This window comes from Acanthisitta chloris, unplaced genomic scaffold, assembly GCF_000695815.1.
Source record: "Acanthisitta chloris isolate BGI_N310 unplaced genomic scaffold, ASM69581v1 scaffold11114, whole genome shotgun sequence".
Lineage (NCBI taxonomy): Eukaryota > Metazoa > Chordata > Aves > Passeriformes > Acanthisittidae > Acanthisitta > Acanthisitta chloris.
The window spans coordinates 1-18585 of NW_008668820.1; the positions used below are offsets into that span (position 1 = coordinate 1).

General features: G+C 40.9%; 1 protein-coding gene across 1 annotated transcript in view; it reads right to left on the bottom strand.

Moving 5' to 3' along the window:
- Nucleotides 1–1695: 1695 nt before the first annotated feature.
- ANK3 (ankyrin 3, node of Ranvier (ankyrin G)) overlaps nt 1696–18585 on the bottom strand; it is a gene marked incomplete at both ends in the record, with an annotated part of 83388 nt that continues 66498 nt past the window's right edge. Inside the window, 6 exons of the mRNA XM_009073086.1 lie at nt 1696–2076; nt 4043–4130; nt 7943–8086; nt 9085–9216; nt 10041–10115; nt 10753–18447. Coding sequence (XP_009071334.1) covers nt 1696–2076; nt 4043–4130; nt 7943–8086; nt 9085–9216; nt 10041–10115; nt 10753–18447 — 8515 coding nt within the window. The remainder of the gene's footprint in view (nt 2077–4042; nt 4131–7942; nt 8087–9084; nt 9217–10040; nt 10116–10752; nt 18448–18585) is intronic.

Sequence of the window (18585 nt, forward strand, 5' to 3'; positions counted from 1 at the left end):
AAATTTTATGATTCTATGATTCTATCAAAAGACTTGTTATTCAGTACGTAAGATTATCAGCCTTTACCAATAAACAAAGTAGTGTAGAGAGCACACATAAGAAAGGCACTTGCTTATTCTTCCCAATCCAGATGGGATATCCAAAAGTAAAAAGCACACAAAAGTGGATACCAACTTATCTTTCCACTGATGGGAATGCAGAGGGGGAAGTGCAGCTGTTAGCACACTCTCAGCATGTTATGGTGTGCATCTACGCTTACTCCTGCATTTAATCAGAGCACAGTAACATCAGCCTGAGGTCTGCCCCAAAGCCCACCAACACCAAGGAACTCAGCCATCTGCCTTTAACTGCATTTGCAGAAGGCAAAGGCCCTTACTTATATTTTTTAAGTATTCCAGTAATTAGTGAACATTAGGAAAGATCTTACTGTGTCACGAACTAATAACAAGATAATAACAATCATATGCTGCATAACTGCTGAGACTGATTATGTTACCATCTAATAAAAGAATTCTTGGTTGTATAATCGAAAGAACAGTTTAAAATTAACTAATTTAAACCTGAATGATTTATTGCAGCCCACCACAGCCAACATTTTTATTGTGCTACAAAAAATAAAAGCCATATAATGTAGAAGCAATTCTGCTGAAATACCTTGCTTCCAAATGTTATAATCTCCTCCTGTGTTATGCCTAGGAAAAGACAATCTCAGCAGAGAGGGGAATGTAGAAGAAACTCTGCAATTCCTTTTTACAGCCTGGTTCTCTGCCAGCCCTGAGGTCTATTCTGTGGCAAACCTCCCACTGCTGGGGTGTGAAGTGCCTGCAGCTACGAGGCTACAAGCCATTCTTTGAATCTACTTCACTTTTAAGCTTCTGGAAAATAAATATAAGCAACTGAGAAAGATACCAAAATCTTAATTGTCAGAAAGCGACTTATAACTGGAGTTCTGCAGTTAAGGATGTATGAGTCAGGCAAGGTAGAAGGGAAGGGGAGCACCTCAGCACTGTTTTAGGAAGAAAGAATGACCATCTGGAAAAATGCTTTACACATTTAGAAATCTTTTGATTCCTCTCGGCTGGATGGACTTTGAAGTTGGGATGAACAAGGCCATGAAACAAAGCAACATAAGGAGGCATCAAACATCACCCAAAATTAATTTTTCTGCAAATTAACAGAGTGATAAAAATGCAGAGAGTGTTGAGGACAAGGAGCAGGACAGAGCCCGAAGTGTCCCTATATTTCTTTGCTCACTTCAATGTCAGAGGAAGAATGGGAATCAGTGGCAATACCTTACTGGAAACAGATGGAGGACAGCTGAGCTGTTTGGCACTGTTTGCATAGGTGGTATGTCAGGGTAGGAAAGGGGCCTGTTGACCAGTGATGCAGGATGTCAGTCCCAGAACCTGCTCTAATCTCTTTCAGGGCTCAGGGCCAGTGAGGCAGAGGATTATGCAGCCCTTCTTGGCTCCTTTGCCTGCCTTGACTCCACCTCATTCTATTCACAACACAAACATTAATTTCCAGTACCTTCCATTTTTCTCAATTCAGTAATAAAGAGAAAAGGCATAAAGAAGGATTAAAAAAAAACCCCACCCCGTCACAAACAACATTACAAGCCTTATAAAAAATTATGTCAAGCAATATGTCAAGCAACAGGGACTCCTCACATGGTTAATTATTACAGGACTTACTGTACCTTCTGTTCAGACATTACTGCTCCCTCCTCCTCTTGGATGTTTGTTCTTGGCTTGCCATCCTCAGAAGTGCTCCAGCTCATCTTCTTCACACTGACAGGCACAGATGTTTTGCTGCCTTCTGTTGTTGGCTTGCTAGTCTCTTCCAAAGATTTCTGATATGCTGTTGATGATAACGTTTGCTCATCAGTACCAGTTGAGATTTGGGGCTTTGTTTTCAGGCCTTCTTTGTCACCATGTTTTCCCACATCATTTAAAGATTCCTGGATGTAGGATTTAGTTTTCGCCTCTGATGTGGATTCAGATAGGCTTCCATTAGTTTCTGGCTTCCCTGCTTCTTTGACATATGAGGTAACAGAATCCCGACATTGGTCCAAACTACGAGAAAAAGGAATAGACAGGTGTTCAGTGCCTCAATCACAGGCAGAAGGGCAAAGCACCAAGCCTCTTACTGAGCCTTCAGTCTTAGCACATACGTTTCACGCAGAGAAAAGTAGAATTTTAGATTCCACTTGCAAACATCAGTCTATTTAATAACCTTGTCTTTTGTGTCTGGCATCATTTCAGAAGCAATGAAAATATGGTGGACATTGGAAACAAAGCCTAATGTCTTATGTTAATTTCCTTCCACTTGGTGAGGAGGGAGGAAAGAGAAAAGAAACAATACACAAAATCTACCAGTTCCTTTGTGTAATCATGAGCTAAAGCCTCGAGGCACTAATTGTTAAACTCTTTAAAAAAGAGGTGATGAAAGTATCTGTTACCATGCAATTACCAGTAATGACCAAATAGGTTATGTTATTTTTCCCCCAAAGCACAACATCTGTACTCGATACACCATGCCTTTGAAAAGAAAGCCTTAGACAGTGCAGAGCGTCAATAATACACAAAGGCAAGGAAGGTTACTACAAGATAGAAGGATGACCAAAATTTTGCTTCAGATTACCTATGGACAGGTTTAACCTGTGCTTCTGATGCAGTTTTCTTTTCCTTTGTATTTTTGCTGTCTTCAGTTAAACACTATGACTGTACATATGAAAACATACCAGCTATTATCTGGCAAAACTCTTATAAAAGGTAACAAAGTGAATTCGTCTAGCTAGAAATGGAGATGCTATCTTCTTAAGGAAAACCTTTTACTTATACAAGTGATCCATGGCAGGGGGTTGGGACTAGATGATCTGTAAGGTCCATTCCAACCCTTAAATTCTATGATTCTATGATTTACTAATTGAACACAATATAAAATGTAGAATAACAATGTCTGCTTAACAACAGGAATCACATCAGTAGTAGTTCAAGTGTTTTACAGTCCTGATAGACAATCAGTTTGCTGAAATCAATGACCAAATTCCTACTGGATTCAGTAAGAAAGGATCTAATGCTGCCTGGAACCTTAAAACATCCTGAGTCAAAGTTGCAAAGGATGTAGACTGCTGACAGACACGTGATCGCAGTGCAGATAATCATTCTGTGCTGATGTACAGCTCCTGCAGACCTGACTCCTTCAATTACTGGTCATGGAAGCCACGTTCAAAGCAGGCAGGAACCCTCACCCAGTGGGTACCAGTCAGGCTGAACATGGGAACACATATTGTGAATGTTGAAAGATTAAGTAGGTCCAAAGGGAGGCTGGGAAAGCTCAGGCAAGAGAAATGCACTGGGGATAAATATACAGAAAGCATCCAGCTTAGCAAGTCATTAAGCTGAAGGCAAGTGGAGCTTGGGAAAGTGCAGTAGGCAAACAGCACATATGTCCACTCTCCATGCCTGGGCATCCTCTGCAGGCACTGCAGGGACACAGTGGGACTAGATGGCTTTGGTATCATCATTCTTACCTTCTTATGCCTTGCAACTCATCTCTTTAAAAGTCTAGTAAATTGACATGACATAATAGGCTTGAAGTAAGAGTTATATAAAGCGACAATTCAAAAAATCACTTATGGAAAAAGTAACAACTGTCTGACGGAAGGCAAAGAGATGCAATGGATAGGATGCCTGCTGAAAAGGTACTTGAGAAATAAGAATAATGCAGTACCCAAGTTTCAAATAATGTTCCAGATTCCAGCTACATCTATACATCACTCAGATTAAATAAAAATAGAAATACCTGTAAAGGTAACATGAAATATTTCTCAAGTGCCTATATCAAGAATGAAACCTGACAAATACACATTTTTAAAGACAAATATGCCTGAGGTCAAATCAAGTCAACCTTTTCTTTTAAATATAAATATAATTGACATATACTCATAGAACAGCAGCCTCTGCACTGCTTCTGGAGGTACAGGCAGGGTGGGAAAGCTCACTTACACATACACACACTCCAAACACAGGTGCTCACCTATCATCCAAGCGATCTAGCAGGCTACCACCTATTCTGCGTCCCGACGTCTGTGGCTCAGAGACACTTGACGAGTCAGGCTGCCAACCTGTAATTGAAGACATTTCGTGTTCTGCTTGTTGAACACCTTTAAGAATTGACCGTACTCTTTCTTCAGTCATCTCCTCAGACTCAGCTCCTTCTTCCAGATGAATGTCCTCAAACAGAGACTTAAACTTTTCTGCCGTCATCTCCTCATCAGTACCAGACTTTTCTCTCTCAGGCTGTTCAGTCCTTACTCCTCTTTTACTAGTCTCTTCACTCTGCCTTTGTTTAGCATCTTTTGATATCCCGCCATAACTACCAAGATACCGTGGAAAATCCTTAAGGTCCACTTCCTCCAACTGGCTCTCGCCTACGGAAATATCTTTGGGTGTTCCTTCTCTAGGCACTGAGAAATCGACTTTGCTGTCATCCAGTGAAGTGTCTTCTTCAGTCACCACTGGCGGTGCTGCTGCTGTACCATCTACGTGTCCCTGGGAGGTCACTAACACGTCACTCAGTCTACTGGGAGTTCTAAGGGGTGACTCTAGGCTAGAGGTGTCGCTAAAGAAATCATCCTGATGGAAAGGGGTGGGTGGCACGAAGCGCAACCCAGTGGGAGTTTCCAGTTCCACTTGAATGGAGGGATAACCTAAGGAAGACAGCACATTTGGACTGACTGGGATGAAGCATGGAGTAACAAAGAAGCAAATGCCAAATGATTCATGTGTTACATAAAGTATGAAACATCGGAGGAGGTGCAGGTGTATAAGAACCAATGCAGTTCTGATAGATTTTGGTACTTTGTCCCCAAGGGATGGAACAGAGAATGAGTACTGCCAGTGAATAGTACAGTGACACCAGTACTTTTGACTACTTTGTAAATAGTCTGTAAAGATTTCAGCCATTGTTTTTGCAGCCATGTTACCATTTTCAAGCTAGAGCAGATTGTCTTATGAGCATGCAATAAATCAAATGTGGACAAGGGTGGTTGTCCCTTTATATCTAAGACAATCTCTTGCAGCCATATTGTGTAAATCTTTATTTCCTTTTTTTTCTTAAATTTGGAAGTTTAATAAATAGATTTTAAAGACAGCACTGGGTGATAACATAAGACTGCCACTTTTTTTTCAGTAGGTATTACTACTAAAACAGGTCCACATTTTTAATATGCTTTTATATAAAAATACACAATACCAGAAATACAATGTTACTAATATATACCTCCAATTTAACCACAGAGTACCAGAATGGAATAGTTAAAGAATGAAGAACAGAAATGAATCCTAATGAGGATACTAAAACATAGTAGATCTAAATACACAGCAGGTTAAAAAAAAACACAACTAAAAAAAAAAAAGGAATTTAAAGGGATAAGAGAACAAAAATGCAAGGGAGAGCTATATGAATATTTCAGGTACAGTGAAGTTATATGGGTGAGAGGACTGTGGTGAGTAAGGAGATCTTGGTGATCTTGAAGACTGAGGTGATCTTGGTGACATTGGTACAATCAGATACACTGATCAAATAAAGAGAAAAGAAAATTTGATGAAAACATGAGGAAAAAAACATATGAAAGGATTCAACTGAATATACACATAAAAATGACAACAAACCCTTCAGTTCACATTCTGGCAAATAAGACTGGGCAACCTATGAAAGGAACAAACACATGCTGCGGGGTTAACTTGACATTGTGCTGCCTGCAAAGGGAGGTGCATTAACAGGGTTTGAGTGTTTTGTTTCCTGAATCAGCTGAGAGAAAGGCAAAGGTGGTCTGGTCTTGGTGAGGAAAGGAAGCTTGAGGAAGGTTCAGAGAAGAGGAGAGACAGAAAGCAGCTGCAGAGAAGCAAATTTTTTTTCATAGAAACATTGGTGCTACTACTAAAAGGTGCAAGCAACATTTCAAGAGCAACTTTCTTAAAATGTCAACAGAAAATTATTTCTGTAATGCAATGATTCAATGACGAGCAATGTAGCTCAATAATGGAGGTACAGTGAGCTCATATGCTCTAAAGAAAAAAAAATCCTACTAAAATACAGAGGCAGCCCAAAACATACTTGAACAAATTACAAAAGGCAAAGGAAATGTTACTTACAAAAGAAAAATCTTATTTAAGGAGCTATTTAGAATACATGTGAGAAAAATCAAAGTAACAATCCAGTTCCTGTTATCTAACATTCAAAATAAGAACAAAACACCGTTCAGCATCTTCAACATACTGATAAACAATAAGCATTCCTATGGAAATTCTGTTTTACAAGCAGAACTTCATTTATCCTTTTAATTTGACTCAAAAATTAACCTGCATAGTTTTGTTCTCAGTTGGTACAGCTTTCGTGTTAAAATTTAATTACACAAGTTTACCTATTAGTAGAACAAAAAAGATATTCTCTCATGCACTAATAAAACATTTTCTTATTTTTCTGCTGCCATTGTAGAAATGGCCCAAGTGAAAATCATGAGGCAATTGATGTTCACAGGTCTCACAGAGGTTTGGTAGTAAATTGGACATTGATTTACTCTATGCAGTTACTAAGTACTTCCTTCCCCTTTGCTCTTCCCTTTTTTTTTTTTTTTTTCCCCTCAAAGAATTCTTACTGGTACTTATCTAGACAGGAAGCCAAAGAACACATATATATTTTCCAGGTAACTTGTAAAGCATGCAATACCAAGTACATGAAGAATATAAACAGGCAAGCCTCAAAGAACAGCTACTGCAGGAGAAAAACTTGGTCTTGTCAACTGACAATGAGGTCAGTGGGAACAAATTCACTCAGGCAAACATTTGTGGGATCCTGGGTTTATTCTTTGAGATATTAATGTGCAAGCTACATATCTCCATAAATTACTTGGATGCAGGACTAGGAGGTGCACTAAGCAAGTTTGCTGATGATACTAAATTGTAAGGAGCTGTTGACTCCCTCAAAGGCAGAAAGGCCCTGCAGAGAGACCTTGATAAATTAGAGGGCTGGGCAGCTACCAACCCTATGAAGTTAAAAAAATACAAGTGACAGATACTGCAGGTGGGACAGGCTGAATGTACATATAGACTGAGGAACAAGATGCTGGAGAGCAGTCCTGCAGAAAGGGACCAGGGGATCCTGGTCAGTGGCAAGTAGAATATGACTCAACAGTGTGCCCTGGCAGCCAGAAGGGCCAACCATGTCGTGGGGTGCATCAGGCACAGCACTGATGGCCATTTGAGGTAGGGGATTGTCCCACTTTGCTCTGCACTACTGCAGCCTCACTTTGAGTCCTGGGTGCACTTTTGGGAGTCACAGTATAAGAAGGATATAAAGCTATTAGAGAGCATCCAAAGGAGGGCTAGAGGAGAAGTTGTGCTAGGAGCATCAAGGTCACTTGGTCTGTTCAGCCTGAAGAAGAGGAGACTGAGGGGAGACCTCATAGCAGTCTACAGCTTCCTAACAAGGGGAAGCAGAGGTGCCACGACCTGAGGGAACAGCAAGAACCTGTGTCAGGGAAGGTTTAGGCTGGATATTAGGAAGAGGCTCTTCACTCAGAGGGTGGCTGGCCACTGGAACAAGCTCTCCAAGGCACTGGTCACAACCCCAAGCCTGAGAGAGCTCAAGGAGCATTTGGGCAATGCTCTCAGGCACATGGTGGGATTGTTTGGGCTGTCCTATACAGGGCCTGGAGTTGGCTCCATGATCCTTGTGGGTCCCTTCCAGCTCAGGTTATTCTATGATTCTATGATATCCTGCCATGAACATACTTTAGGAGAGAAAAAACCCTTTACACATTTAAAGCAATGGTTTCTGTAGAACTTACAGTCTTTCTTTAAAATCTAGTTTGTACAACATTATTATATTACTGGACATATCACTGAACTAAATATGACTATGGAATTTAATTACCATCAATGGGATCATGAAAAACATTATTTTCATCTGCAAAACTTCTGGTGCCTGAAATATTTCCATAATCAAATATTGGTCCTTCCAACAGGGTCACAATATCTATTCGGTTAATTTTTGTCAATACAGAAGTTAAGGCATCGGCTGGAAAAAAAAACCAAAAAGAAAATGTCAGAAAAAAGTTCAGAGTTGCAGAACTGTGTAATCATTTTTCTCAGTTACATTCACATTGATGGCATGTCCCAATGCCTCTGATTCTAACAAATGAGACTAAGTAGTCAAAGTAGTTGACTAAGTAGTCATTCAACTGCATACTTATTCAAGATACACATCTATTAGGAGTCTACTCTCCCATCAAGTATAATTATATTACAACACAAGAGGCCCAAAGAATAAGGTCAGAGAGTTCTTAAAGAACATATTTACTTACTACTGAAACAAAATATCCTTTTACTGGAGCATAAAGGGAGTGTAAAAATCCTTTTACCATTCTGTTTTGAGGAACAACAGAATAGGGAGTCATGTAGGTAATAATGCATGTAAAGCTATTCATGCAGTGCATAAGAAATCTCATTTACAGTAATCTTGTTGTGGCAACATAGTAATACTGGAAATTACTTCTACAGTGAAAGAGATGAAAGTAGACTCAAATAGTGCATAGGAATATATGGATCAGAGAACGGTAACAAACACAGAAATCAAACCCTCTCTCCCAATCTGAGCACTTCGAGTGCAATGCACAGCTAAACCCAGAAGGATCAGCACAGAAGCACAGTGTCTTCATCACTCCTTACAGGAGGAGGTTTACTCTTTTTTCATGACCTGCAATACTGTAAGACTGCCTAACTTTTCCAGACAGTCTATTTCCATATTTCACATCCCTTGCTACTTGAAACCTTTCCCTAATATTTTCTTTCTGGAATTAAAGTTCATTAGTTGTCCCATCAATTAGGGATGTGGAGAACAGATTATTTCCTTCTGCGTATATAATGAATAAATAGGACATATTTCTGACTTCTGGTAAAAATATAACCAAAACATTTTTGGGGTTTGTGAAGGACATTTGTAATGTTTTCTTCAACTTGGCAACAGACGAAATGGGCCATAACTTATGGACAACAAAAGTAACTGCTTGAACTTACTTGTAGCATTTTTCCCATCTCTGGTAACCCATTTTTTTAATAACATGAAGCTTTGAGCAATAAGAGAATTTGGGTTTTCTACTCGGATTTGATTTATTTCATCCACAGAAAAATTCAGTTCTCTTGCCAGTTCTATAAAGACAAAAAAAAAAAAAAAAAAGCAAGCAAGAAAATAAACCTCAAAACACCAAACAAAACACAGATCTCTCAATCATCCTGTCAGGCTTGGAAATACTTCCTTAGATCACACAGATGTCAACAAAACTACCTGACACAAACTTTACAGGTAACAATGAACATGGCATTATATACCCATACATTAATTTCCTACGACATAATTTTGAATTTCAATCATCTCTGTGAGCTATTATCATATTTATTATACTCAGTAAGCCACTTAAACATGGTGAAAAAACCTCTTTGGAGACTGCCTCATGACTGCTAATTTGTAAACTCTGGGGTTTTTTCTGGTGTCTGTTACTTGTCCACGTAACTTGTCCCTGCGCAGTTGTGCACTAGTGCTGCTGTCAGCTATGCCCAGGGTGCTGCAGCTGTCAGCCCACGAAGGGCCAGCTCTGCTCACCAACATACAGAGGCATTGCCTTGCTGGGGCACTGCTGGGCTCCCTGCAACCAGAGCTTTGGGGAACCTGCTGTCCAGTTTCAGCAGACAGTCCAGAGGCAGCCCTGACCCTCAGCACATAGAGCCTCTCACTCCCTGGAGGGAAGATCTTCAGAGGAGAACGATTTAGCTATTTTCCCTGTGAGTTTCTCTTTCATTGCAAGACCAAGGGATAATTTTCTCTTAGGCATCTTTGCTCAGCAATGTGTTGCATGTTTTGGGAAGCTCACTGAATTTGGGAGAGCCTGACGCAGTCTTGATTCAGCTTTTGGTAAAAGACTACCTGAAAAGGCAATAGCAAAGACTAATTTCAGTATTAAAGCAGAAGAGCTTACCTGTCCAGCTAAGTCCTAGGTGATCTGCTACAATTGCCATCCTTATATCTGTCCGTTCACATGGACTCTGTGGACCTGTGATTTACAATTTCTCAATTAAAAGGTTTTGCACAGAAAGCCAGAATACTGGATAATAGTTTATTATAAATAATGGCTTTAATTTGACTAAGTTGACAGTGCTTATACTGTTTACTAGAATGGTTGTGTGACCTAATAACCTAAAAAACAAAATTTTTTCACAGCTTTTAGATTTTCACCTGTGTAAAGCCAAATGTAAAACTACATGATGTCGTGTAATGAAATCAAACATGCTGACAATCTAGCTGTTAGACTGTACACAAGTTATTCAATTACTGGTGAAAACCACCAAGACCAGATTATTGTCTATTTTCTCTACTTTGACAGAATATATTTACTGTCACAAAAGACAAGTTTCAATTTCTGAGTTACATCAATTTTTGAGTTACATGAATGTCTTTGGCATGCTTCACTAGCTTTCTACAGTACAGGATTTGTTTGAAGGAAGAAAAAAGAGAATAAGACAGCACATACAGATGACAATGACAGAATGAAAACTACAGTTAAGTCACTCCACAGGCAATCACAACAGTTCATGCACTAGGATCAACAAGTTGAAAGTTTTACAAACTAGGCTTGATCTCCACGAAGTGAGCCATGAGAGCTCCAGAAACCTGACTGCCTTCATTCTCACCAGTCCTCTTACTCCTCCTCCTCTCACTGTCGGCCTTTTCAATCTTTGATTTTATAGATGCTGCCTCTGTTCTCATGTCTCTAGCAGACTTCGGTGTAATGGAAGGCTGGTAAACTTGAGTAGCTTCTGATAAGGATGTGTTCCTTGATGTACTGTCTTCTTCATCATCAGAGACCTCTGACTGCATCTTTTTCTCTTCATCAGATAGACGATCCACAAGCTTTAATGTCTCACCACTAATTCCCTTAAAATATTCAATAGAATGTTTACATACCTCCCTAAGCTGATTTTTCCTTACTTTAACTGTTGTCATGGTGACGGAGGTAGATCTTACCTTTACTGGTAATTTAGAAGGAAGTTGTTTTGGTTTTTCTTTCTCTACCTGCTCTTGTTTTGGCACGGCTGGAGTTCTTCTAGCTAGAGTACTCCTATGTGTATCTTTTACAGGAATCCTAGACCTTGCTTCTAGACAGGGAGAGGAATTACTTTGCTTTGCTTTGTCAGGCTTGCTAGCCCCTCTCGCTTTACTCCCTGTATTGCTTTGGAGATTATTTTGTGAAAAGACTTGTTTTACTGAGCTGGCCTTTACAGGAAGCTTTGATTTTCCTCTAGCCCCTATCAACTCTGTTGACTTTTGCTGCTCTCCATGTGGCTTTTGCTTATCTCTTACTTTGTGTCCTTGTGTTGTCCCTGTACTTTTTTCTGAAGTGCTTTTCGCTTGATTAGCTTTCTGGAGGGAACATTTCGGTTCCAAATGTTCTTTTAGCACTACATTACAGGTAACATCATCTGTAGGGACAGCAGATGAATCCAAATTGTTGTTGTTATTAAAATTATCTTTTGGAAAATCAGTGTTTTCTGTTTGCCTACAGCTTGTCTGGCTAGAAGCTGAACTCGCAATCACTGCTACAGTTTCATTTTCTAATCCCTGACCATTTGGCATCACAGCTTCTATCTTATCTGTCACTTCGCCAGGGCCATCTTTCTTCAGAGTCATGGTGGAAGCAGAAATTCCCATTTTAATTGGTGTGCGCAATTTGGGATCAACTTTAGAAGCGTTTACTGCTGCCGATGATTTCTCCAGTGAGTTACTACCAAGTGTTTGTTCCATGCAATCTCCACTGGCCTGGATGCCGGGCATATGTTCAACTGCTGTTGTTTCTACTGGTCTCTCTAGGTCTGTTTCTACAGTGTTGTCCCCTGCCTGTGGCTGTGTGGTGGCAGTGACTGTACTTTTATCCCCTTCCCCCTTGTCCCCTGACTTCCCTTCAGAAGTATGCTCACCAATCTGAAAAAATTGGAGTCTTTCTTCAACAAAATCCCTCTTGCTCATGTCAATTGCACCACTGCGAGTCATCTCAAACATCTTCCCTTCATGAAATGGGAAGGGGTTGGGCTCACTAGTTGGTGTACTTTCATCTGTTGGAGTTCTGGCTGGAGTTGTGTCAGGTGTTGTTGCTTGAGATCTGTCTTCCACTGCCAGACCAAATGGCTTAGCCTCATCATCCCTTGATTTAGTCTCAAACACTTCATCGTCACCTCGGTTATTGGACCACGGATCAAAATCTAGACTCTTGGTGGCCACTGTTTTGAAAGGTGTTGCAAATTCTTCATCTACTTTGTAACTGAAATATGAATCAGGAAATAGAGTCCTGTCAGGGTGTCTGCCTTCCAAAGAGAAAAACTGTGCCCCTGACTTCTTATCATTCTTATCTCCGGCCTTTTCAGAAGCTGGACCCTTTGAAGGTGTCTTGTCTTCTTCAGGGCCTACCTTGCCTTCCTCCTCAATGACTTCAAGCTTACTCTGGCTAAAGCAGCGATCAGTCTGCTTTAGAATGCCTTCTGTAGTCCATACGTCCTTTTTGGTTTCAACTGCCGGACCTGCAATTTTAGAATCACTCTCAGTTAAACCATCATCTTCATCTTGCAAATCATAACCGTCAAGAGAGTCAATCTCTGTTGCATCGGTATCATGGGAGAATTCTGCAGTGGTTGCTATGGAACACTCTGTGACAGACTGGTCATTGTTACTCCCATTTTGCACTACATCATTCTGGGGTGAATCAAGCCCAGTGTCAAACTCATTAGGTTTCCCAGAAGTGGGATGTCCTAACTCTTTCTGTTTCTCAATCTTTTCAGGGGCTCTGGGTTTTGAGGTTTCTTTCTGGTCATCTTCCAGCTCTTTCAGTTTGAACGTGTACTTTTTAAGTGGAACAGGTTGATAGAGAGATTCATCATCACTGGAGTCACTGACATCAGCTCCCGGTGGCACCGGAGACGGCGGCTGTACTCTTATGACAGGTTCAGCCAGCTGGCATTTGTCATGTTCGTCTTGCAGGTTCACTTCAGTCATCTCCATTTCACTCTCAGTGGAATAATGAGGCTTCTTTTCTGACTCGCCTTGATCAGCATCCAGTGGTGGGGGAGGAGGGAATTCAATATAGGCAACTCTGTTACCTTTGGGTCTTTTGTTAGAGTCCTTATTTATAAGACTAGGTAACGCTTTGTCAACCTGTGGTTCCTCAACCTCTGCCTGTTTCACAGATGTTGACTTAGCCTCTGCTTCCTCCTCTGACTCCTCAGAAACCTCAGGTATAGGGCTGGGCTTGCCTGGGATATAAGCTATTAGTGAGTCGGGTGTTTTAGATGTAAACTCGTAACTCACTTCCTCTGAACTCGGTGTTTCTGGTGTTAAAGGGCTTTTACCAGAGCTGTCTATAAAGGACACTTGTTCTAACGTGTCATCTTCTGGACTACCTTGTGGAGAAGGAGGTTGTTTTTGCTGTCTAGCTGTGTAAAATGTCCCCCTTGTCTCTTGTACTGTCTTACTCTCCTGACTGACAATTTTTTTAATATTTCCTTGTTGCACCTCTTTCTCGTATTGCTTTCCTACTTGAACAAAACTGACATAAACAGGTAAGGTCTTAATTTCTTTTACTCCTTCAGTGCTTACTAGCGGTGCAACTTTATCCAAGTAATCACTGGCACCGGGGTCAGCTAAGTTACTTGAAGGAAATTCCTTTCCTGGGCTACATTCTAAAGAATCTGGTGATTTGCTAGGGGATAGCTCTGTTTCATCACCAGGAGGACTTAGGCCTATTGAGCTCTGCTGCTTGGTAACTTTTCTGATTTCTGAATGCTTTATTTTTTCATCTTCCACATAATCAATCTGTCTTTCAACTTTCTCCTTAATCACAGCTGACTGGGATACTTTAGCTGAAAGTTCATAGACACCATCAAGCATGGCTCTCTTCTCCTCAACAATTCTGACTGGAATATGGGACACAGCAATTTCTTCTTTCCTTTTGCATATTTTATCAGCCACTTCACCATTACGTTCCCCCTCCCTGACAACAAATTCTCTGTATAAAACCCTTTTTGAGGGAGATTTTACAGTCAGTTCCTTCACTTCTTCTGAATGAATTCCATTTGTGGCCACTTTGTGCTCAGTCACAGTGATAAATTCACTTTTTTTGTCACTTTTAGATTCAGCATGATCAACATGGTTTTCTTTTACTGTATCTGGAACCAGAACATGCGAAAGTTTTTCTTTTTGAGTTTTATGGTTAGAAGTTCCAGGACTTTCCCACGTCCTATAGATTTTTTTGTCCCAGTGTCCCTTCGTTGTTGAGTCTGAGCCATACGCCAGGTCTTTTGCCTGCGGTTCTGAACAGTGTTCTGGCACGCCTTTCCTCATCTCAGTTCTTGGCTTCTGTGTGTCTGAAGCATGAAAGTCTTCAGTAGCCTTCCCTTTACCTGGAACAAGGTCTTCCTGTATTTTCACCACTTTCTGTAAAGCTGTGCTCCCATCAATGACCTCTACTTGCTTTGCATGTTTCTCTCTGGAATAAGACTGATACACTGGTAACTTACTTTCTTGCAATTTCTTTACTGGAATTTTGGACTGACCATCCATCTTTTTTTCTTCGTGAGTTATGTCCTTACTCCTTGAACTTATACCTTGTTCAAATTTAAGCCTAATGGAGCTGAGCTTTGATTGCTTCAGCTGAAATCCAGTCTGTGAAGCCTCATGTGCTCCAGTCTGCTGAGCACTTCCTTTGTGTTCCATAGATCGTTTAGAGTCCTCTGCAGGTTGCACATATATCCTTTTTTCAGGACTGCTGGGCAAACTGGATGCTCTTCTTTCATCCACCTTGGGAAAGCATTTCCCATCATGTGCATACTGCTTCACCTTACTCCGTTCATCCCCGGACGATGGCAATTCAGAGAGCAGAACTTTCTCAGGGCTGCTGCTGGCAGAGCTCTGGCTAGAATGTATTTCCTTGCCATTTTTTTTATGCTGCTTTTTCTCTGGAGACTGTAGCTCATCATTCAGCTTCTCTGTTTTATCCCGAAAAAACTGTGATACTTCGGTCAGTTTTTCTTCTGCCTCTTTAACAGTCCTGTCCACCCTGTCTTCATATATCAACTTTTCTCTACCTCTGTCTAGTCTGTCCTCAGTAAAGCGCATCCACATCGCATGTTTTGGACTACTAACATCTCCAGTATAGTGTAACACTGTCACTTTATCATAATGATCATCTTTAGACATTTTACCTACACCATTTTCAGATACATCTTTATAGATTTTGGAGAGAATCTCTTTTTTGGGGGCAGTAGCTACTTTTTCTCTGCATCGTTTATCAGTCCCCTGTAACTCTGCACTAAGGGGTAGAGCATGGTCAGTAACTGACTCCTCAGTATCAGAATGAGACACATCTAGCTTTTCTGAAAGAAGCATTTTCTCAGCAAACCTGTAAGACTCCCCTCTTAGTTCTGACAACTCATCATCATGGTATTCTATTGAGTGCTGACTCAAAAGCTTCAGTGTTTTGTAAGAGTCATCAGACATGAGTTGAGCAGAACTAGGGCGACTGTCTTCTTCCTGGGACACAGGAGTGTTAACTCTAGAGGATTCCAGATAAGAAGGAAGTGACTCTTCAGCCGTGAGCTCCTCTTCTTCTTGCTGACCTTGTTCGTCTGAACAAGGAAAAGCATCATGTTTTTCCAACTCTTTTAAGTTAATATCTCCCCGAGGTAAGTCTTTCTGATATACATACATTTCCTTTTCTGGATGCTTTTTTGTTTCTCTAATAATGACTTCAGTAGGTTCAGCCTGATTACCTTGTTCAATATGGACCTCTATTATTCGCTCCAGTTTGGGTTTCATTTTGCTGTCCTTCTCTGCATGTTGTGGCGAAGTTTCAGCACACTTGCTAACATCGGACGTTACTGATGATTTATGTTCAAACAGACCTGCCAGTTCTTTGGAAGGATCACGACCAGACTGAAAGGCTTTCATTATGTCATGAACAGACATTGTTTCCTCAATTCTTTCAGATGTACTTTCTGTGCATGGAGGTTTATGATAAACCATCCTTGTGGTCGTAGTGATATGGGTTTCTTCTTTTACTCGGACACCTTTACTAAGGACACACTTATGGTCATCTTCTTCACTGCTGCTGGCTTTCATTTGAAAAGCTTTAACCTTCTCTTTAATAGACCCAGAAGGTTTTTGCTCCAGCTCCATAAACGTAGGGGTAGGTTTGGAGGCCTGGACCTCCTCTGCCTTCTGCTCTGGCATTTCGTCAGATGACGGTTCGTAGCTGCGGATAACATGAACCACTTCAGTTCTTGTTTCTGTAATGACAGGAGGGATGGGCACATCATGGAAAAGTGGTTTTGGCCCTGTGCTTTCAGCGCTTTGTGGGGCAGAAGGTGTCTTTTCACTCCTTGTTTCAAAGCCACTGTCAGATAAGGGACTTTTATCTTGATCATGTTGAGAAAAGTCATCTGGAGACTCTAAAATAGTGTCTGTTCCAAAAAAGGAATCTGCAATTTTACACAATTCCTTTTCCGACGTTGAAGGCCTCATGGAGGCTGGAGGCATTTTAAGTTTATGTTCCTGCAAAGCGATAGCTGGTTTTAAAATGCGCTTTTGTCTCTCTTCACCTTCTTTTTTCCCCTCTTCAAACTTGTACTTTATGTTTGTTATTGAACTGCTACCGATATCATTTGCTAAGTAATCAATAACTTTTGACAAGCTATAATCCTTTTCCGACATGGTTTTAGTTTTAATTTGGACCTTCTCTGGAACAGATATAGGAGGGCTTGTCAAAGCTTGCTGTCTCGCTTCATCAATCTCCTCTGTACTGAACTCTACCCAGTCATCCTCAGACAGGTGTCCTTGATCACTTTTGGATACTTTAGCCGACCCTTTACTTTCTAAACACACATCTTTTTTCAGAATCTCACTAACTTTTACTAAGTCCTCTTTTACTTTCTCAACAATTTTAAAGGGCTCTTCATCATCAATTCTACCCTCTTTTGGTATCTCAGGTTGGAACGGTTTGTCCTCTGCGACATCTGTCTGCAATATTGCAGTCATTCTTATCAGATCCTCTTTCATTTCAGCAACATCTTTCAGTATCTCCTGACTGGAGGATAAAGAAGATGGTGTGGACAATTTGAGAGCAGAGGGTGCTAAAAACAAGGATGATTTTATTGGAGATGAAGTTCGGTTAAAGGTAGGCTGTGTGCGTGCCTCTGTAGTCAATGTTTTAATAGGTGATAGTAACGCAGCTGCTGATTTTGTAAGTGAAGACGATTCTGGGAGCTTCTTTAATGCTGGTTCAGACAAAACATTGACTACAGAATATACTGGCACTGTTATTGTTGATGAAGTTACTGATGAGGTAGTTGCAGATATTGACCCAAGGGCTGTGTACAAAGCACCTGCAGGAGCAGTTCTCATTGACTGGAAAGCTGATGGTGCTGAAGACACAAATGACCTGAGTGGAGAAAATGGCATTGTTGTAGCTGTTGAAAACACTCTCTCAGCCGTGTCAGCAACTGCATTAGCAGCACAACTTGCAGAATGTGCAGCTGCAGCAATCTTGTCTTGAAAAACAGCTGCAGCTTTGGATCCATTTATTAAGTTGGCAGAAGATGGGTATTTCAGAGGTGACACAGAGCCATTAAGCAATGGTACATCTGTGTGCCCAGCTACATGTTTTGCTGGCGACGAGAGAGACGAGGCCATCATGACTTTAGTGGATGAAACAGCATCAACTGCTGACTTAGCAGGTGACACCACTGACTTTAGAGGGGACGATAAAAGTGAAGATGCTGATGTGATGACCGATTTAAGTGGCAAACTTGAAGAGTACATGTTAATGTTGGATTTGGGGGATGCTGGAGGCGTCATGGTTATGGATGATCTCTCCAAGAGAGATCCTGCTGTAGTCACTGGAGATGTCCGAGAGGGGAATGTGGTAGTGGATGCCAGCCCTTTTAGACTAGCAGCTTCTGTGACTGCGGGAGCTCTGACGAAAGAGCCTGAAGTAACCTGTATATTGTATGGAGGCTGAGACACCACAGTTTTTATTGGCGAAGAGATTGTCCGAAATGATCTAATCGGAGATGCTACATCACTAACAGATTTAACTGAAGATGTGGTAGAAGCTCCTAATGTGGATTTGATTGGAGAAGTAGAAGAAACAGACCATATTGATTTTAATGGGGAAGCTGTAGGAGTGTTAGAGGAAGAACTTGATAAGGAAGTGAAGCCTGACTTGGTTTGCCCAGGCACTGTAATTGGAGCTGTTGTCCATGACTGATATGGCCGTGTTGAAAAGAATGGCTTGTATGAGTAAGTAGCAGGTAGGGATCTTGTTGCTCCTGCACTCCGTTCAACTGTTTCTTAAATTGTTAAATTAAAATCAAACATAAAAATCAACAAAAATGATCGAAAAACAGAGAGACCAGAGAAGAAAATTGGTCAGTAAACGTTGTAATATTACAAAAAGCAAGTACAATTGTTTGCATGAGCCG